Consider the following 14,704-nt stretch of genomic DNA (forward strand, 5'->3'; position numbering starts at 1 on the left):
GTCCTACGGATGTGGAGAAGATATTATTTCCCTCTGCATAGGTATTGAATAAATATTACACTTCTCTGCCTTCTGGCAAAAATGTAGCTGAAACATTTCTTTCCCATTAGTGATTTGCGTAAGAAATTAATTGTTATCTTCTACTTAACTTACTTAGAACAGGCTGTAACTTACAAACAACTAAAGTAACTAATTGAACTTACTTGTAGCATTTTTCCCGTCTCTGGTAACCCATTTTTTTAATAACATGAAACTCTGAGCAATAAGAGAATTTGGGTTTTCTACTCGGATTTGGTTTATTTCATCCACAGAAAAATTCAGTTCTCTTGCCAGTTCTGTGAAGCAAAAAAAAAAAAAAAAAAAAAAAAAAAAAAAAAAAGAAAAAATAAAGAAAAAATAAAGAACAATAATAACGAAAGTTCCAAACAGCACAAGTCTCTCAATTATCCTGTCAGGCTTAGAAGTATTAGCCTTCTTAGACCACACAGACATCAGCAAATCTACCTGACTCAAAGGGGTATCTTAATAGATAATGACGAGCATGGCACTAAACACTTAAACACTTCAGTTTCCTAAGACAGGCATAATTCTGAATTTTCAATCATGTCTCTGCAAGCTGCTACTGCATTTATATAACGCTCTCAACCAGTGAAGAAAAGCTCCATGGAGACTTCATCACTGCTCACCAATAACACTTGTCCTGGTGACCACTGCTCATTTGCGAGTTTGCTGCACAGCTCACATACCTGCACTGCCATTGCCTACAGCAGGGAGAGCTGACTGCAGCACCCATAAATCCATGAGGAGCCAGCACTGCCCGTCAGCATGTCGATGGTATGGTGGGCATACGATGAGGCAATCCTACATGGCATCAAACTGCTGGAGCCCCAGGAAGCCCCCAGGGCTTTGAGGAATTCACTGCCTTGTCACAGCGTCAGATACCGGAAGCCCTGACCCTGAGTAGATAGATCCTTCCAACTACTTTGGTGTAATATCTTGGGAGGAAAAACATTTTAGCTATATACCCTATGAGTTTCCATTTGATTCGGTGAAAGCTGGTACAATAACTCTACTGAGCCATTTCCTACCAGACATCTCTTCCCAGCTATCTGCTGAATATTTTCAGAGGCTGGGCTCACTGTGAATTCAGGAGAAGCTGACAGGGCCTTGCTGCAGCTTTTGGTAAAAAAGACTACCTGAGAATGCAACAGCAAAGACTGATTTCAGTATAAAAGCAGAAAAGCTTACCTGTCCAGCTAAGTCCAAGGTGATCAGCTACAATTGCCATCCTTATATCTGTTCGCTCACATGGACTTTGTGGACCTGCGATTTACAATTTCTTGATTAAAAGAGTTTTGCACAAAAAAACACAATACCGGACAATAGTTTCTTATAAGTTATAGCTGGAATTCAACTAAGTTGCCGGTGCTTATATTGTTTACTAGAATGGTTGTGTGTCCTAATAACCTACAAAGCAAATTTTTTTTTTTCACCTGTGTAAAGCCGAATGTCAAACTACATGATGTTGTGTAATGAAATCAAACATGCTGACAATCTAGCTGTTAGACTGTACACAAGTTGTTTAATTACCGGTGGAAACCACCAAGACCAAATTAACATCTATTTTCTCTACTTTGACAGAACAAATTTGCTGTCACAAAATAAATCTTTCAATTTCTAAGTTACATCAATGTCTTTGGCATGCTTCACTAGCTTTCTACAGTACAGGATTTGTTTAAAGGAAGAAAGAAGAGTATAAGACAGCACATACAGATGACAATGACAGAATGAAAACTACGGTTAAGTCACTTCACAGGCAATCACAACAGTTCATGCACTAGGATCAACAAGTTGAAAGTTTTACAAACTAGGCTTGATCTCCACGAGGTGAGCCATGAGAGCTCCAGAAACCTGACTGCCTTCATTCTCACCAGTCCTCTTACTCCTCCTCCTCTCACTGTCGGCCTTTTCACTCTTTGATTTTATAGATGCTGCCTCTGTTCTCATATCTCTAGCAGACTTCGATGTAATGGAAGGCAGGTACACTTGAGTAGCTTCTGACAGTGATGTGTTCCTTGATGTACTGTCTTCTTCATCGTCAGAGACCTCTGACTGCATCTTTTTCTCTTCATCAGATAGACGATCCACAAGCTTTAATGTCTCACCACTAATTCCCTTAAAATATTCAATTGAATGTTTACACACCTCCCTAAGCTGATTTTTTTTTACTTTAACTGTTGTCATTGTGACGGAGGTAGATCTTACCTTTACTGGTAATTTAGAAGGAAGCTGTTTTGTTTTTTCTTTCTCTACCTGCTCTTGCTTTGGTAGGGCTGGAGGTTTTCTAGATAAATTACTCCTACGTGTATTTTTTACAGGAATCCTAGACCTTCCTTCTAGACAGGGAGGAGCATTATCTTGTTTTGCTTTGTCAGGCTTACTAGCCTGTCTCACTTTACTCCCTGTGTTGCTTTGGAGATTATTTTGCGGCAAGACTTCTTTTACTGAGCTGGCCTTTACAGGAAGTTTTGATTTTCCTCTAGCCCCTACCAACTCTGTTGACTTCTGCTGCTCTCCATGTGCTTTTTGTTTCTCTCTTACTCTTTGTCCTTGTGTTGTCCCTGTACCTTTTCCTGAAGTGCTTTTTGCTGGGTTAGCTTTCTGCAGGGAACATTTTGGTTCCGAATGTTCTTCTAGCACTACATTAGAGGTAATATCATCTGTAGAGACTGCAGATGAATCCAAATTGTTGTTGTTATTAAAATTATCTTTTGGAAACTCAGTGTTTTCTGTTTGCCTACAGTTTGTCTCGCTAGAAGCTGAACTCGCAATCACTGCTACAGTTTCATTTTCTAATCCCTGACCACTTGGCATCACAGCTTCTATCTTATCTGTCACTTCGCCAGGACCATCTTTCTTCAGAGTCATGGTGGAAGCAGAAATTCCCATTTTAATTGGCGTGCGCAATTTGGGATCAACTTTAGAAGCATTTACCGCTGCCGATGATTTTTCCAGTGAGTTACTACCAAGTGTTTGTTCCATGCAATCTCCACTGGCCTGGATGATGGGCTTATGTTCAACTGCTGGTGTTTCTACTGGTCTCTCTAGGTTTGTTTCTACAGTGTTGTCCCCTGCCTGTGGCTGTGTGATGGCAGTGACTGTACTTTTATCCCCTTCCCCCTTGTCCCCTGACTTCCCTTCAGAAGTATGCTCACCAATCTGAAAAAATTGGAGTCTTTCTTCAACAAAATCCCTCTTGCTCATGTCAATTGCACCACTGCGAGTCATCTCAAACATCTTCCCTTCATGAAATGGGAAGGGGTTGGGCTCGCTAGTTGGCGTACTCTCATCTGTTGGAGTTCTGGCTGGAGTTGTATCAGGTGTTGTTGCTTGAGATCTGTCTTCCACTGCCAGACCAAATGGCTTTGCCTCATCATCCTTTGATTTAGTTTCAAACACTTCGTCGTCACCTCGGTTATTGGACCATGGGTCAAAATCTAGACTCTTAGTGGCCACAGTTTTGAAAGGCGTTGCAAATTCTTCATCTACTTTGTAACTGAAATATGAATCGGGAAACACAGTCCTGTCAGGGTGTCTGCCTTCCAAAGTGAAAAATTGCGCTCCTGACTTCTGCTCGCTTTTATCTCCGGCCTTTTCAGAAGCTGGACCCTTTGAAGGCACCTTGTCTTCTTCAGGGCCTACCTTCCCTTCCTCCTCAATGACTTCAAGTTTACTCTGGCTAAAGCAGCGATCAGTCTGCTTTAGAATACCTTCTGTAGTCCATACGTCCTTTTTGGTTTCAACTGCCGGACCTGCAAGTTTAGAATCACTCTCAGTTAAACCATCATCTTCATCTTGCAAATCATAACCGTCAAGAGAGTCAATCTCAGTCGCATCGGTATCATGGGAGAATTCTGCAGTGGTTGCTATGGAACACTCTGTGACAGACTGGTCATTATTATTCCCATTTTGCACTACATCATTCTGGGGTGAATCAAGCCCAACGTCAAACTCACTAGGTTTCCCAGAAGTGGGGTGTCCTAACTCTTTCTGTTTCTCAATCTTTTCAGGGGTTCTGGGTTTTGAGCTTTCTTTCTGGTCATCTTCTAGTTCTTTCAGTTTGAACGTGTACTTTTTAAGCGGAACAGGTTGATAGAGAGATTCATCATCACTGGAGTCACTGACATCTGCTCCCGGCGGCACAGGAGACGGCGGCTGTACTCTTATAACTGGCTCAGCCAGTTGACATTTGTCATGTTCATCCTGCAGGTTCACTTCTGTCATCTCCATTTCACTCTCAGTGGAATACTGAGGCTTCTTTTCTGACTCGCCTTGATCTGCATCCAGTGGTGGAGGAGGTGGGAATTCAATGTAGGCAACTCTGTTACCTTTCGGTCTTTTGTTAGAGTCCTTATTTATATAGTTAGGTAATGATTTGTCAGTCTGTGGTTCCTCAACTACTGCCTGTTTTACAGAGGTTGACTTAGCCTCTGCTTCCTCCTCTGATTCCTCAGAAACCTCAGGTATAGGACTGGGTTTGCCTGGGATATATGCTATTAGTGAGTCGGGTGTTTTAGATGTAAACTCATAACTCACTTCCTCTGAACTTGGTGTTTCTGGTGTTAAAGGGCTTTTGCCAGAGCTATCAATAAAGGACACCTGTTCTAGCGTATCATCTTCTGGACTACCTTGTGGAGAGGGAGGTTGCTTTTGCTGTCTAGCTGTGTAAAAGGTCCCCCTTGTCTCTTGCACTGTCTTACTTTCCTGACTGACAATTTTTTTAATATTTCCTTGTTGCACCTCTTTCTCATATTGCTTTCCTACTTGAACAAAACTGACATAAACCGGTAAGGTCTTAATTTCTTTCACTCCCTCTGTACTTACTAATGGTGCAACTTTATCCAAGTAATCACTGGCACCAGGGTCAACTAACTCATTCGAAGGAGATTCCTTTCCTGGACTAAATTCTAGAGAATCTGGTGATTTGCTAGGGGATATCTCAGTTTCCTCAACAGGAGGACTTAGACCTATCAAGCTCTGCTGCTTGGTAACTCTTCTAATTTCTGAATGCTTTACTTGATCATCTTCCATATAACCTATCTGCCTCTCAACTTTCTCCTTAATCACAGCTGACTGGGATACTTTAGCTGAAAGTTGATAAACACCATCAAGCACAGTTCTCTTCTCCTCAGCAATCCTTACTGGAATATGGGACACAGCAATTTCTTCTTTCCTTCTGGATATTTTATCAGCTATTTCACCGTTATGTTCCCCCTCCCTGACAACAAATTCTCTGTATAAAACCTTTTTTGAGGGAGATTTTACAGTCATTTCTTTCACTTCTTCTGAATGAATGCCATTTGCTGCCAGTTTGTGCTCTGTCAGAGTAATAAATTCAGTTTTTTTGTCAGCTTCAACATGATCAACGTGGTTTTCCTTTACTGTATCTGGAATCAGCACATGTGAAAGCTTCTCTTTTTGTGTTTTATGATTAGAAGTTCCAGGACTTTCCCAAGTCCTATAGATTTTTTTGTCCCAGTGTCCCTTTGCCGTTGAGTCTGAGCCATACACCAGGTCTTTTGTCTGTGATTCTGAAAAGTACTCTGGCACACTTGTTTCAGTTCTTTGCTTTTGTGTGTCTGAAGCACAAAATTCTTCTATAGCTTTTCCTTTACCTGGGACAAAATCTTCCTGTATTTTCACCTCTTTCTGTAAAGCTGCACTTCCATCAATGAGCTCGACTTGCTTTGCGTGTTTCTCTCTAGAATAAAACTGGTAAACCGGTAACTTACTTTCTTGCAACTTCTTTACTGGAATTTTGGACTGACTGTCCAGTTTTTTTTCCTCTTGAGTTGGGTCCTTACTCTTTGGACTTATGCTTTGTTCGAACTTCAGCCTAATAGAACTGAGTTTTGATTGCTTCAGCTGAAATCCAGCCTGTGAAACCTCAGGCACTCCAGTCTGCTGAGCACTTCTTTTGTGTTCCATAGTTTGTTTAGAGTCCTCTGCTGGTTGCACAAATATCCTCTTCTCAGGACTGCTGGGCAAACTGGACACTTTTCTTTCATCCACTTTGGGAAAGCATTTGCCATCACGTGCATGCTGTTTTGCTTTACTCCAGTCATCACCAGACGCTGGTAATTCAGAGAGTAGAACCTTCTCAGGGCTGCTGCTGGCAGAGCTCTGACTAGAATGTATTTCTTTGCCATTTTTTTTATGCTGTTTTTTCTCTGGAGACTGTAGCTCATCATTCAACTTCTCTGTTTTATCCCGAAAAAACTGTGATACTTCAGTCAGTTTTTCTTCTGCCTCCTTAACAGTCCTGTCCACCCTGTCTTCATACATCAACTTTTCTCTACCTCTGTCTAATCTGTCCTCAGTAAAGCGCATCCACATCGCATGCTTTGGACTACTAACATCTCCAGTGTAGTGTAATACTGTCACTTTATCATAATGATCATCTTTAGACATTTTACCCACACCATTTTCAGATACATCTTTATAGATTTTGGAGAGAATCTCTTTTTTAGGGGCAGTAGCTACTTTTTCTCTGCATCGTTTATCAGACCCCTGTAACTCTGCACTAAGGGGTAGAGCATGATCAGTAACTGACTCCTCAGTATCAGACTGAGAAACATCTAGCTTTTCTGAAAGAAGCATTTTCTCAGCAAACCTGTAAGACTCCCCTCTTAGTTCTGACAACTCATCATCATGGTATTCTATTGAGTGCTGACTCAAAAGCTTCAGTGTTTTGTAAGAGTCATCAGACATGAGTTGAGCAGAACTAGGGCGACTGTCTTCTTCCTGGGACACGGGAGTGTTAACTCTAGAGGATTCCAGATAAGAAGGAAGTGACTCTTCGGCTGTGAGCTCCTCTTCTTCTTGCTGACCTTGTTCATCTGAACTAGGAAAAGCATCATGTTTTTCCAACTCTTTTAAGTTAATATCTCCCCGAGGTAAGTCTTTCTGATATACATACATTTCTTTTTCTGGATGCTTTTTTGTTTCTCTAATAATCACTTCAGTAGGTTCAGCCTGATTACCTTTTTCAATATGGACCTCTATTATTCGCTCCAGTTTGGGTTTCATTTTGCTGTCCTTCTCTGCATGTTGTGGTGAAGTTTCAGCAGACTTGCTAACATCGGCTGTTACTGATGATTTATGTTCAAACAGACCTGCCAGTTCTTTGGAAGGGTCACGTCCAGACTGAAAGGCTTTCATTATGTCATGAACAGACATCGTTTCCTCAATTCTTTCTGATGTGCTTTCAGTGCATGGAGGTTTATGATAAACCATCCTAGTTGTAGTAGTGATGTGAGTTTCTTCTTTCACTCGGACACCTTTACTAAGGACACACTTATGGTCATCTTCCTCACTGCTGCTAGCTTTCATTTGAAATGCTTTAACCTTCTCTTTAATAGACCCGGCAGGCTTTTGCTCCAGCTCCATGAAAGCAGGAGCAGGCTTTGCGGCCGGTAGTTCTTCTGTTTTCTGCTCTGGAATTTCTTCAGATGATGGTTCATAGCTACGGATAACATGAACTACCTCAGTTCTTGTTTCTGTAATGACGGGAGGGATGGGTACATCATGGAAAAGTGGTTTTGGCCCTGTGCTTTCAGCGCTTTGAGGGGCAGAAGGTGTTTTTTCACTCCTTGTTTCAAAGCCACTGTCAGATAAAGGACTTTTGTCTTGATCGTGTTGAGAAAAGTCATCCGGAGACTCTAAAATTGTATCTGCTCCAAAAAAGGAATCTGCAATTTTACATAACTCCTTTTCTGATGTTGAAGGCCTCATGGAGGCAGGAGGCATTTTGAGTTTGTGTTCCTGCAAAGCAATAGCTGGCTTTAAAATGCGTTTTTGTCTCTCTTCACCTTCTTTTTTCCCCTCTTCAAACTTGTACTTTATGTTTGTTAATGAACTGCTACCGATATCATTTGCTAAGTAATCAATAACTTTTGATAAGTTATAATCCTTTTCCGACACAGTTTTAGCTTTAATTTGTGCCTTCTCTGGAACAGACATAGGAGGGCTTGTCAAAGCTTGCTGTCTTGCTTCATCAATCTCCTCTGTACTGAACTCTACCCAGTCATCCTCAGAGACATGTCCTTGATCGCTTTTAGATACTTTAGCAGACCCTTTACTTTCTAAACATACATCTTTTTTCAGAATCTCACTAACTTTTACTAAGTCCTCTTTCACTTTCTCAACAATTTTAAAAGGCTCTTCATCATCGATTCTACCCTCTTTTGGTATCTCAGGATGGAACGGTTTGTCCTCTGTGACATCTGTCTGCAATATTGCAGTCATTCTTATTAGATCCTCTTTCATTTCAGCAACATCTTTCAGTATCTCCTGACTGGAGGATAAAGAAGATGGCGTGGACAATTTGAGAGCAGAGGGTGCTAAGAACAAGGATGATTTTATTGGAGATGAAGTTCGATTAAAGGGAGGTTGCGTGCGTGCCTCTGTAGTCAATGTTTTAATAGGTGACAGTAACGCAGCAGCTGATTTTGTAAGCGGAGATGACTCTGGGAGCTTCTTTAATGCTGGTTCAGACAAAACATTGACTACAGAATATACCGGCACTGTTATTGTTGATGAAGTTACAGATGAGGTAGTTGCTGATATTGACCCAAGGGCTGTATACAAAGCACCTGCAGGAGGAGTTCTTATTGACTGGAAAGCTGATGGTGCTGAAGACACAAATGACCTGAGTGGAGAAAATGACATTGTTGAAGCAGTTGAAAACACTCTCTCAGCTGTGTCAGCAACTGCGCTAGCAGCACAGCTTGCAGAATGTGCAGCTGCAGCAATCTTATCTTGGAAAACAGCTGCAGCTTTGGATCCATTTATTAAGTTGGAAGAAGATGGGTATTTCAGCGGTGACACAGACCCATTAAGTAATGGTACATCTGTGTGCCCAGCTACATGTTTTGCTGGCGACGAAAGAGACGAGGCCATCATGACCTTAGAGGATGAAACAGCATCAACTGCTGACTTAGCAGGTGACACCACTGACTTTAGAGGGGACGATAATAGTGAGGATGCTGATGTGATGACCGATTTAAGAGGCAAACTCGAAGAGTACATGTTAATGTTGGATTTGGGGGATGCTGGAGGCGTCATGGTTATGGATGATCTCTCCAAGAGAGACCCTGCTGTAGTCACAGGAGATGTCCGAGTGGGGAATGTGGTAGTGGATGCCAGCCCTTTTAGGCTAGCAGCTTCTGTTACTGCGGGAGCTCTGACGAAAGAACCTGAAGTAACCTGCATATTGTACGGAGGCTGCGAAACCACAGTTTTTATTGGTGAGGAGATTGTCCGAAATGATCTAATCGGAGATGCTACATCACTAACAGATTTAACTGATGATGTGGTAGAAGCTCCTAATGTGGATTTGATTGGAGAAGCAGAAGAAACAGACCATATTGATTTTAATGGGGAAGCTGTAGGAGTGTTAGAGGAAGAGCTTGATAAGGAAGTGAAGCCTGATTTGGTTTGCCCAGGCACTGTAATTGGAGCTGTTGTCCATGACTGATATGGCCGTGTTGAAAAGAATGGCTTGTATGAGTAAGTAGCAGGTAGGGATCTTGTTGCTCCTGCACTCCGTTCAACTGTTTCTTAAATTGTTAAATTAAAATCAAACATAAAATCAACAAAAATGATTGGAAAACAGAGAGACCAGAGAAGAAAATTGGTCAGTAAACGTTGTAATATTACAAAAAGCAAGTACAATTGTTCGCATGAGTAAGGATGAAGGAGGCAAAAGAAGATTTAAAAAGGAAATAAATATGAATGGAGCCATACACTGACGATTGGTCCAAAACAAAAAGTAACATGAAATGAAAGACAGAAAGACATAGCAATCGAGTCTGCAAAAAGTGAAGACCAGAAAACACAAAGAAGGAATCCATAAGGTAAAAATAAAAACCACATGAAAATTCTTCTCTTACTTCCTATTGACTTTCTGATGTGCTATTCTGAAATACTCGTATCAGTGCTCTTTTGCCTGTTTATGTATGCTTGATTTGCACAACTATTAGAATTATCCTATTAATAATTTTTGTTGATGGTGTTGTTCTATTCAGATATTGAACCTATACAAAACATAAGCTTATGTAAAATGACATTATATTGCTAAAATCTTTTTTTTTTTTTTAAACCAGTCAGAAGTATTTCATGCAGAACCCAAAATTCCTTTAAGTGACAGGCAATTAATGTGCAAACTGTGAAGCAACTGGAATAAAATTCAAATCTGTATCTCCCATGCATAATTCGGATATGCTTCACACTCACAAAGCCAATAAGAGCAAGAGCTTTTCTGAGTCGATATTTTATAAAATAATAAAAAAAAAAAAAAAAGAGAAGGAATGTTTGCATTTGTTTTTCATGCGATATTCCTTTTGTTTGGAAAAAAAAATAAGTAAAACTAAAGTAAAACTTTACATGAAATGATTTAAGAAGCATATGTCATACATCAAATACGGAAAGTATGATATATGATAAACGTGAGCAAGCAAAGCAACTGAATCAGTTTTCATTCATGCACAATATATCATGTCAAAACAAGCACACATTAATAAATTCTTATGCTGGATAAGCACAAATATGTAAATCTTAAAAATATCATTTCACAAGTGGCCATTAAAAGAAGAGTACACTTTTTCTACAAGATGTAGTGTCTTGGTACCTTTTGAGGAGATTTCTTGCATCAGCTCATAGACAGACCTGTTCAACTTTCAATTTCTCAAAAGGTAACATTAGAAAAGCAGTCAAAGAACAATATGTTATGCAAAAAAACTTCCTGGCAAGGACAAACCTGTCAACTGTTACCATCCCCCAGAACACTCAGCTTATTCATAGGCATTTCAAACAAAATCATCATCAACCACATTTTGCATCATGGGAGGTACTCATGCCAGAAGACAGCATTTCTGGGAATCCCAATACATATCCTCCGATACAACGATAACATTTAGAGAGTTGACATTGAAAGTAATTAAAGGGTCTTTTTTTTCCTTTTTTTTTTTTTTAAACTCCTCGGTTTAAAGTTGAGTTAGAAACTGAGCTGAAATATCCAAATAACTTATTCAACAAACCTTTCTCTGAAGTAATAATTTGTCAAACTTACTTGGTCTGTCTTATAGACAGTAACTTCCATGAAAGAAACTTAATAAGGCTAATACTAAACTGTTAAAACACACACAGTTACAGAATTGTAAATAAGTGTTCAATATACCACAGGTCCATATCCTGCAAGGAAAAACGTGCTGGTCCTACAAAAGCCAGATGAAACTCAGAAAGCAATGTGGATGGCTGGTGATGTGGCAATATTAGAACATTTAGGTTGAAGAGAGCTTGAATACTAGGCCTGACTGGCACAGCCTATTTCTAGAAATGTTCAATTTTCCCATTCTCCTTGCAAATTTATTTTGAAGCACATACATACCTTTTTTTTTTCCCCCAAAGAAGAAAACACTTTGTATTCCATTAAATTAATTAGACTTCATTGTGAAGATTAATTAGCAGCACCTGCTGACACTCACCAGAAGTTCACACTGCCCCAAGTCCAAAAAACAACCCCCCAAATCATTGAAAAAATAACCAACATCAAAACAACCTATTCGGCAGTTTCTGTTTGGAAATGTCTTTAGAGGGACCCCACTGCGCTGTGTTGAGCAATTCTGCCACAACTAGTTTGTACGGTAATCAAACCAGCAAACCATCCTCTTAACTGCTCTTTATCCCTAAATCACAAAGTCAGACATATATAAGATGTTTTTTTGGTACTCTGTATGGCAGCTGAGAAGAACTGATACAAACAAAAAGGACTAATTTACAAATGTGTGCAGTTCTGACACAAGTCAAAACAGCAGGAAAATGGGGCAGTTTTACTGTTCTGAAATAGCAAAGCAATCCCCACAATCATTCCAGACTTCAGAGTAGGGTATGATTCTAAAGAGTGTAGTTTTTAAATCAGAACAGGCCTTTTTTAGTTAAAATTTAGTTACTGGACACTGCTGGCCTTAGCAGTATCCATTCCTCTGTATCCGAGGCTATCGGAAAACACATTACTACCTTCTGTACAGCAAACTGTATTTGCTTGCAGCTGGTAACTGAAAGCACTGAGTGAACTTCACCATGCAAATGCCCCCAGCTCCTACTGGAGCAGTACTGCTCCTCTTCAGCTGCAAGCAGTCAGCACTGGGCAGGGTTAACCCACCACAGCTGTCCTTTTCAGTGAGAAATCTCACTGCTGGGGAGAACAGAGAAGCCCCTCTGACCTCTCCTCCCTGAGGAGGGATAAGAAGAGGTAGGCAGGAGACTACCTCACCTTCCTTGCTCTCTTCTGCCCCTACACTGGCACCAACACAAGCAGAGCAAAAAAAAAAGTTGTGTGTGTGTGCATGCCTGAACTTGTGAGAGAAAAACAGCCCAGCCTGCACTGCTACCAAAACTGAAGAGTTGTGCCATCACATTTGCTGGAAAGAGGCAGAAGTTACACACACACCTCCACCAGCTAAGCAAACGCTCTGTGGAGTAAAGCAGCCACAGCAGCCTCACTGGCTCTGTTGGGTAGCATGCTCTAGAAGAACTGTGCCTCGAAACCTGCATCATCTCCCAGCAGCAGCATGTTGGTGGTGATGGTGGCAACCAACAACTGCAAACTGTGTGCACAGGAGGTGGTACTCAGGTTGTTGGCCAAACCACTGCCTGCCATCTTTCCTGGCACATACAATAATTTTTGCATGCTCTTTGAGTAGCTCACCACCACAAGTAGAAACCACTGCCTCATGGGATAGAGTAGTTAAAGAATGGTCAAGGACTTCTACTATGTCCTAACGTAAGTTTTCTTAGAATAAAGCCCATTAACTGGATTTGTTTTTTTCTTCCACGTTTTGCAAACGAGACTTAATGAACCTTTGATGAATAAATTTTAAATAGTTTAAAACTTTTTTTTTCTTTTGTCCCCCAGTGAGGCCTGAAAAACAAATTGTAAGCAGTACACACAAGCATCAAACTTATTTGAAGCAGCTCCCTTTTCACAGAATCATAGAATCACCAAGGTTGGAAAAGACCTACAAGATCATCCAGTCCAACCATCACCAATAATTCTCACTAAACCGAGTCCCTCAACACAACATGCAAACGTTCCTTGAACACCTCCAGGGTCTGTGACTCCACCACCTCCCTGGGCAGCCCATTCCAGTGCCTGACAGCTCTTTCAGAGAAGTAGCAGAGTTTCCTAACGTCCCCTGGTGCAGCTTGAAACCATTCCCTCGAGTCCTATCACCAGTTACGTGAGAGAAGAAGCCCCCCCAGCTCACTACAACCTCTCTTCCGGTAGTCTCGGTTCCCAGCAAGCCTTTGACGATACCTGATGACGATACCATCAAGAAGTCTCAGTAGATCTGATAGCTTCTTCAGATGTTATATGCTTGAGGTCTTCTTCCAGGTCTGAGAAGTGTAATACATTCTGGAGCACATCTGATCCAAAGAAGCCACAGATCTTATAGGGCAATTAAACAGCAGCCTTCCAGTGGAAACTCTCAAGACCCGATGAAGCTTGTCTATGGATTTTGGAATTATACCAAAGGGTCTGTTGCAGGGTAGCAACTGAGAAGTTATGAGGCAGAAAACAGATAAGAAAAAGTCTGGCAATGGGGAACAACAGCAGTCAACCTCAGGCAGGAAAGGTGAAGGAATAAAAGGTAAGCCAAATATATTGTATTTAATGAGGAAGGAAAGCAATGACACAGGTCTAGTGAAGGGGAACAAATCTAAGAGGAAGCAACATGTGGTGCCAAAGAATAGAAAGCATCTGCAGGGAACAAAGGAACAAGGGAAGAGGACAAGAAAGAGGAGGAAGATACAAAATATGTGAGAGTCTGTTTTGGCTAAGCATCTAAACATTTAAGTGCTTATCTAAATATCATTCTCCAGTCTTGCTGAACTTTTGCATATCACTCCCTTCTGCAAAACGAAGGTATAGCAGCTAGTCTAACATCCCTAAGGGAAGAGGAACAGACTCCTTCTGAAAGCAATCTGTAATCCTATTTGTCTGGAGCTACATGGTACTTAAAATATATATTATGTTTTTACTTAATTAGTGCATGCCATTTGCCAGTCAGGATTCTTCAAGCTCTCACAACACAAAATTTCACAGACCATCCAACGGTTTTGCTTTAGATAGCTGTTTGTTTTTTTTCCTTCCCATTTTCTTTTTCTCCAAAGTGACACCAAATACAACGTTTATAGAAAAAATGTCTCTTCTTCTGAAAAATCACATATATATGGTTTAGTATTTGGTAAGAGCAACTCACTCATTCCAGGCTCAGTCAGATAGCTGTAGCGCTTACGTAAAGCAAGGGAGACAAAGTTCTGACGCCGGTCGGCTTTCTCCATCTGCAACAAAACATAATGCTGTTTGGTACCATCCTCCATACAGAACATCATCAAACCCCAGCACGACAGGACATCCTGCAGTACACATCCCCACAGAGGAAAACTGATGCCTCCACTCAGCTTCAGGATGGTATGGTGGAGGCAAATTTGGGCAAGCAGTGAGAAATGGACAGAGCAGATCTCCATTCCTGTCTGCCATGTAATGAGTGTCAGGTTGTGGAGCAGGGAGCATGGCTATCAGAGGTGGCAGGCACTTGCTATGAACAACCACCATCCTAGAGAAAGCAGGCAAGAAGCT

General features: G+C 41.0%; 1 protein-coding gene across 3 annotated transcripts in view; it reads right to left on the reverse strand.

Annotated features, from left to right (window-relative positions):
• ANK3 (ankyrin 3) overlaps window positions 1-14,704 on the reverse strand; it is a gene marked incomplete at both ends in the record, with an annotated part of 196,778 nt that overhangs the window by 19,469 nt on the left and 162,605 nt on the right. For all 3 annotated transcript variants that reach the window (XM_079535979.1, XM_079535980.1, XM_079535978.1), the window contains 4 exons: window positions 204-335; window positions 1,249-1,323; window positions 1,932-9,614; window positions 14,325-14,406. In XM_079535979.1, coding sequence (XP_079392105.1) covers window positions 204-335; window positions 1,249-1,323; window positions 1,932-9,614; window positions 14,325-14,406 — 7,972 coding nt within the window. The remainder of the gene's footprint in view (window positions 1-203; window positions 336-1,248; window positions 1,324-1,931; window positions 9,615-14,324; window positions 14,407-14,704) is intronic.

Source organism: Tetrao urogallus (assembly GCF_951394365.1).
Source record: "Tetrao urogallus genome assembly, chromosome: 5".
Classification (NCBI taxonomy): domain Eukaryota; kingdom Metazoa; phylum Chordata; class Aves; order Galliformes; family Phasianidae; genus Tetrao; species Tetrao urogallus.